The following is a 7,376-nucleotide window of genomic DNA, read 5'->3' on the forward strand; positions in this document are numbered from 1 at the left end:
TTTATAATACAATTTGGTTGTCTATCACACTATACATTTTTAAACGGTTTAGGACAAGTGTATATAGAAATCAAACAGTATATTAAATTTTATTTCATTAATTGGGTGCTATGTTTGTGGCACCTCTTGCTCAGTTGAAAGTGGCCCAGCAGGCACCTGACAATCTCTTATGGTGAAGTTCTCTTGTGGAATTGTGAGGCACAAAACTACGAAAGAACATGGCACTACTCTTGACCACCACCAGGTGTCCTCTGTTGGTTATTCTAGTCTATAATTTTTGCTTGATTTCTATCTTGTTTATTTCTGTAAGATTTCAAAAGCTGCTATATCTTAAGGATTTGTATAATAACCATTGGAAAAAACTTATAGAGATACAATTAAACATTGTAAGCTAGTCTGAATTAACTTAAAAGGTACATGAAGTCCAGGAGATTTTCAAACTCTGTAAAGTTTTTTAAATTATTTAAACATTTTTAGTGACATAGTTTTCCCAGTAATTTCCCAAAATTACTTTTTCTTTCTCCCCCTTATAGCTAGTCTCTTTCCTTCCCATATTTATATATTTCTTCATCTATAAAGATGAAGAAAAAAAGGCCACCTCCATTTAAACCAAACTGTGCCTATTTCATGTTCTGGGCTTTGAAAACTGTCTTTCATGCTATGTGCTTTTCCAGATATAGAAATAATTGGATAGCGCTGTAAGTTAAAATAAAATTATGTCTAAGTATTTCATAAGAGCAAAGGATAAATTGTAGTAAGAACTGGTAGCTCATGGGCAAATGATGCTCAGTAAGCACCTCAAAGTTATAAGTTCTTCATATTTCATTTTAATTTATGGATTTGGGATAGGATCCCTCCACTTTAACAAAGAAGCTAACTTAGACACATTTACTGTAACCTCATAACCTTGTAGACTGTCTTTGGCATAAACTGTTTTATGGCTCCTTATCTTTATTCAAGTTTCAGCCCTAGAGTCTAATATAAACATTTTAATTTTTATTAAATCCAGAACTTCCTCAACTTTTTGTCCTATTTCTTCACACCTTACATCTTTCTTTCTTTCTTTCTTTCTTTCTTTCTTTCTTTCTTTCTTTCTTTCTCTTTCTTTCTTTCTCTTTCTTTCTTTCTTTCTTTCTTTCTTTCTTTCTTCTTTCTTTCTTTTTTTCTTTCATTTATTTTGAAAGAGAGCAAGTTTGGGTGAGGCAGAGGGCAGAGGGAGAGGGAGAATGAGAATCTTAAGCAGGCTTCACTCTCAGCAGGGAGCCCGGCTCTGTCTCTTAACCCTGAGATCATGACCTGAGCCAAAATCGAGAGGTGGACGCTTAACTAACTAAGCCACTCAAGTGCCCCCACACCTTACGTCTTTAGAATATTCTCTCTCAGGATACGATCTTCCCTTCTGATGGGAAACTTCTGTGTTAAATTCTTCTCTTCTTACTTCTAATTCACCAATTTTCTAATACCTGGAATGTATTCCACTAAGCCACAGCTTATAGAGAAACATAAAGCATAAAATTGTATTTGTCATTACTTGTAAGTGAATTAAATGCGTGTAATGGGCCATTACTAATAATATACATAATAATATTAATCCAAATATTAGAAAATTAAAAGCATGATGATATACAGGAATATACAGGAATAAATATATACCAATAAAGTTGGTACAGAATACTCCAAAGAAGTATTTCATGTATATAACTCGTCAAATAGAGCCACTCTTTATTTAGTAGATAAAAACTATGAAAGAAAAAAAAAAACTATGAAAGGGTTGCTAGAGAACATCATACTCAGATGATTGTAGAAGAAATATTTGGAAATTGCTAAGGAGATTACTATCTAGTTAAGTTGATACATTAAAAAGAATTGAAGAAAGAAAACTCCCATGAAGCAATGGGTCAAATGCCCTAAAATATGGTTCCTGTACTTAGATGCAAAATCTCAAAAACCCTTCTTGGAGGATTCAGCCATAAGAAGCCACGGTAGGTAGAGAAATGAGAGAAAGTGAAAAAGAAAAGGGGTATTGTAAGGAAGAGCTTGAAAGAGACAGAGATAGACACACACATAGGGAGAATGATGATCCATTATAAAAACTTGGGACATCTTAGAAAATATTCAAAGGGAAAGATTGATGAGGGTATCGGCAGTCATCTTTTTCTTTTTGGCTTATGCCTTGCCTTCCTCAGGGAAAGACATTACACATTTGGGGGTGTAGAGGGCTGACATTGAAAGGAAAGAAGACAATTTCCAAGAAACTAGTAAGATTTTTTTGGAGGAAATTTTGGGAGACTATGCGTTGCCTAATGGTGTCTTTGCATCGAGAGTTTACTTTGATTCTGGAAAACTAAGTAAGAAAGGGAGATTTCCAAGAGAGAGTAATCAGGAAGATTAACAGCAGGTTTTACTTCTAAGACTTTGAACTCAGATTTTAGACATAAAAAATAAGAAATGAAGAAAATATTAAGATCTGAAACTCTTTTCATGGTAACAGATATGTATTTCCTGGAATATATGCTGCAGCCAGATATTCAGAAGTGATCTTCAGTGGTGTGGGGTAACATAAAAGCCAAAAATGAGGACAGATCCACCAGAAAACATTTCCTGGCCAACTTGTTTTTGAGCATTTTTTTGAAATATGGGACATCAAAAGGAGGGGCAGAGAGCAGGAGGAGATGTAAGTGCTTTGACTCCAAATGGATCATCTGATCCAAACTCCAGTAGATAGGAGTTCACCCAACCAGCCTTTGAAATAAATAACCACATGTGTAAACCAGTAAGCAGAACTCACAGAATTTTCAAAGTGGAAAGGAAATAGGAGATAATCTGGTCCAATTTTCTTTTGTTTTCTAATGAAATCCTTCTACTGCATTTTTGATAATGAAAACCATGTCTCCATTGGAACTGGTTTTTTTTTTTTTTTTTGGCTGAACTTATTTTCCCCAAAATACCAGTGACTATTTTGGTGCAACTCACAGTATAAAAAAGTTCCATCTTGGATTATTCTGTTCTTTGTAATTTCTATTTATTCTAGCTCTGTTCTCTGGATGCCATTTCGATTTAAGTACTTATATCCACATATAATGCTCATTCTAAGTTTTCTCTTTCTCAGACTAAGCACTATAAAATCTTGCATTTGTTGCCTATATATTTTCATTCATAGACTCTTCTCATTTATGGATGCTTCAGATTCACTTACTTGGACACAATGTCTATGTCCAGAGAAATGAAAAATATGAGACTATTGCTGTGGTAGTAAACAGCATTAAAGAGATAAATAATAATATTCATTATGACAAAATTTATCTAGAATTTCAAAGTGACAACTAGATGCCAATTGTTATGTAAAATTATAGGTGGTATAGGTCACAAGCCACATTATAGATGATGAAGCCAGAGTTAGGACGGTAGGGATTCAATCTGACAGATCTGCAACTAGAACCAGAACATACAGAGAAGGTCAAGGAAATGAGCAAGTGCTATTGTCTGGACAACCAGATTGAGGAATGGGGGCAATCTATGACACAGTGTACAGGACACCTTTGATCGTGATGATGTGGCTTTGAAGAACTTTGCCAAATATTTTCTCCACCAATCTCATGAGGAGAGGGAACATGCTGAGAAACTGATGAAGCTGCAGAACCAACGAGGTGGTCGAATCTTCCTTCAGGATATTAAGAAACCAGATCGTGACGATTGGGAGAATGGGCTGAATGCAATGGAGTGTGCATTACACTTGGAAAAGAGCGTGAATCAGTCACTACTGGAACTGCACAAACTGGCCACTGATAAAAATGACCCCCACTTGTGTGACTTCATTGAGACTCATTACCTGAACGAGCAGGTGAAATCCATCAAAGAATTGGGTGACCATGTAACCAACCTGCGCAAGATGGGGGCTCCCGAATCTGGCATGGCAGAATATCTCTTTGACAAGCACACCCTGGGAAACAGTGATAGTGAGAGCTAAGCCTTAGGCTGTCTTCCCATAGCCACAGGGTGACTTCCCTGGTCACTGAGGCAGTGCATGCATGTTGGGGCTACCTTTACCTTTTCTATAAGTTGTACCAAAACATCTACTTCTTTCATTTGTATCATTCCTTCAAATAAAGTAATTTGGTACCCCCCCGCCCCCCAAAAAAAAAAAAAAAAACAGACCGTGACGATTTCTCACGTCACGGTCAGGACATCAATAAGTCAATTTACATTTATCAATTACTTTTTAACCAAATGATGTAGGAGCATTACATTTATACAGAATAGCAATAGAAAAATGGTTTTAATAATCACTAACATTTCTTTTTCACAAGGTAAATGTTTTATATATTATATAAATTATACAAGCATTTACAAAGTCAGAATTCAAAAAACTATATGGAGACAGTAAAATTTACCAGAAATCACCCTACCATGAGAAAACCATATTTACTGTTTGATGATCATTTCCTTTAGTGCATTTCTTTATGCCTACACATGTGCACACACAGAAACACACACGTATAATATTACACATTTGGATCTTATCAAATATATATATATTATTCTTTATGAACGCTTATCTTTTCAAGCTTTGTTTTCTTCTAAATTTCTCTCTTCCTTTCCTCTTCTTTTCTGTCCTTTTGTGCCACATCTAGGTGATCCACATTATAAAGTTCATGAATCAGTTTCATAGGCACCTTCATGCTCAAAATCATACATACATACATACATGTGAGGGTTTTATGTAGTCACAGTTTGTTTTATGAATGTGGAATTATATTATATATGTTTCTGCAACTTGATGTTTTCTCAAAATATTTCTAATCTATTTGGTGGAGCTCTAGTGCACTTTTTTTATGGTTGTATAATACCCTATGGTAGAAATGTGTCACAATCTATTTTCTTACTGAATGGCATTCTCTTTGTTTCAGGCTTTTACCATGATAAATGTGTAATAATAATCCTTGTGCATATAGTCTTACTCACTGATGCTTTTATTTCTATGGAGTAATTTCCCAGGAGTGGGATTGCAGGGTTTATAGATATGTACATTTTAAATTTTTAATTGACATTGCCAGATGGCTTTCCAAAAAGCCTGCAACAATTCACATTTCCACCTTTTTTCCTATATCCCTGCCAGTAGTGAGATTATTACCATTACATTTCTCACAGTCTTATGGGCGAGCTGTGATAGCTGTTATTATTGTAATCTGCATTTTTTTCAACTACTAGTAACTGCCTATTCATATGTTTGGTCATTTTTTAATTATATGCCTAAGCATTAGAATTTAAATAAAAATGTAATACATTTTTTGCATCATTAGGAATAAATATAATATGTGAAAGAAGATAAAACTGTTAAATATACTTTTTATAATAGCAAACATTCCATGAACCTCTCTGATATCACTTAATCCTGAGGCAATTAAAGAGTCTGTCAACATCCCATGAATATGGGTGGGAAGCCTTAACAAAAATTCATTCACTGGTAGAAAGCTGAAGCTCAGATAGTATCTGTTTAATGGGATATACAGAATTTTTAAATTAATAAGTGCTTGGATTAGAGGATTTAAAGATAGAAGGAAGCAATCACATGGATGGTAAGTGAATGTGGCCAGACTCAGCATACCAACACAAAATGCCCAAGTCCTGAAAAGGAGAGAATGGAAAAGGGAGAGATGCATTGAACATTCCAAAGAACTACTTGGCATCAAAGGCCATGACACAGAAGCTAAGGCAAAGAATGCACAGGTTCTGATGTAGACGTTGTGTATTTGTGCTAGAGGCTCTGTTTGAAGGCCGTTCCTAGTTATCCCTAATTATGCTTCAGCTAACACCTCTCAGTATGGCTTTTTGACAGCATGAGACCTGGGTAACCATCTGACTTCTCAACTCCAAGGCCAGTAGTTTTTTCCATTACCTTGCAGATAGTTATTTGTAAAATAACTAGGATTTATTTTAGGTCAAAAATTAGGCTGGGTTATTTTTTATTCTGAAACCTTTATCACTTTATATGTTTGCTTTAAATTCTTACAGATTAATACATTCATATATTTTGAGTCAATCCAAAGGTGAATTTTTCAAAGTCAGTTTGGCCATCTGTCTTCCACAACAGTGATAAAACATCTATGACATGACTGATTAGAGCATGCAGGATTCCTTAAATTTTGATAATTCAAATATTTCTAAAGGTATTGATTTAATGCTCAGTATGACAGAATTTCAAGTAGGGAGATAAAAATAAAGCAACACTAAAAATAAGTTGAGTGGATTATTAAAAAAGCAAACAAAAAATCAGGTTTTGAATGAAGTTCCATATAGATTCTCTTGGCAAAGAGTGGGAAACATGGTAGCAAGGCATTTAAGGAAATTTTCTGATTGGTCATTCGTTGATCACTGAGTTACACTGATACAAGGGAGGCCTCTAGAAATATGAGCTTAAAAAAAACACAATATGCCAGACATGCTGAAAGATTTCATTATGTAAAATGGGTTCTCCCAGCATTCGTTTATAAAAGAGTAGAAATGGAACAGTAGAAAGAGAAGGTTCTCTCAACAATAATATATAAGGGATATGAGGAAGACATTTTTCTTTATCTTAAGTCAAGTTAGGACTTTACCCAGAAAGGTCATCTAGAGGGGAAAAGTCATAAACCATCCCAAAGACTAAGTCAATATTTGTGAACCAGAGAGTTATCAAAAAAAGAAAAAAATCGCTGAGAATCCTAGTACCAGATGACAATATGCAAAACAGACTTGAATGCAACTGAGTTGGAAACAGTGGCTAATAAATGGGGCTAGAGCTGGCAGGGTAAAGAGAGAAACTTTTCCTGTAGGAAGTCCTCATTTTCCCACTTCCTCCTGTAACCCTGGAGGAGTATTAAGCCGGGAACAAAAAATTAAATGGAGTAAGAGCTTTGTGTCACCAGAGTGAGGTCAAACTGGAGGTTAAAGAGGTTAAGGAGTTTTTTGGATGGCCACGTCTACCCAAGACTCTCAGAGCAACTGTAAGGAGTTTACTTAACTGTAAAGTCAGAGGGAACTCCCCTCAAGACGTTTTTACTTCAAATACCACCTGCAATTTCAGGGGTCCCCAGGGCCAAGCTCACATCCAACCAGCTGGCTACAAATGTGGGGGTTCCGATGGACTCCCTCAGATTTAATATTTCATTAGAACAATTCAAAAAACTCAGGAAAGTACCATACATGAGATCACAGTTTTATTATAACAAATTAGAACCAGCCAAAGGAAGAAATGCAAAGGGCAGACTATGGAACTGGGAGTTACAAACTTGAAGCTGTCATGTCTTCAGGGACATGTTATTCTTCTGGCACTGATGATTCGAGGCAATGAGCATACAGAGTATTGTAATCCAGGAGGCTCACCTGCCTTTGGTGTC

The 7,376-nt window shown here is 35.6% G+C and overlaps 1 protein-coding gene across 1 annotated transcript; it reads left to right on the forward strand.

Moving 5' to 3' along the window:
- The first annotated feature begins 1,914 nt into the window (after window positions 1-1,914).
- LOC121492679 (ferritin heavy chain-like) lies at window positions 1,915-4,122 on the forward strand. Its single transcript, XM_041757864.1, has 2 exons — window positions 1,915-1,982; window positions 3,526-4,122. The coding sequence occupies exons 1-2, from the start codon at window positions 1,915-1,917 to the stop codon at window positions 3,965-3,967; spliced, it is 510 nt and encodes a 169-aa protein (XP_041613798.1). The 3' UTR covers window positions 3,968-4,122.
- The last annotated feature ends 3,254 nt before the right edge of the window (window positions 4,123-7,376 follow it).

This window comes from Vulpes lagopus, chromosome 6 (genome assembly GCF_018345385.1).
Source record: "Vulpes lagopus strain Blue_001 chromosome 6, ASM1834538v1, whole genome shotgun sequence".
Taxonomy (NCBI): domain Eukaryota; kingdom Metazoa; phylum Chordata; class Mammalia; order Carnivora; family Canidae; genus Vulpes; species Vulpes lagopus.

Bases quoted from the DNA above. Each gene is read 5' to 3' on its own strand.
- LOC121492679 (XM_041757864.1), top strand. From the start codon at position 1,915: ATGGTTCCTGTACTTAGATGCAAAATCTCAAAAACCCTTCTTGGAGGA. The intron at 1,983-3,525 runs GTAGGTAGAGAA...TCTATGACACAG, and splicing joins TTCAGCCATAAGAAGCCACG to TGTACAGGACACCTTTGATC.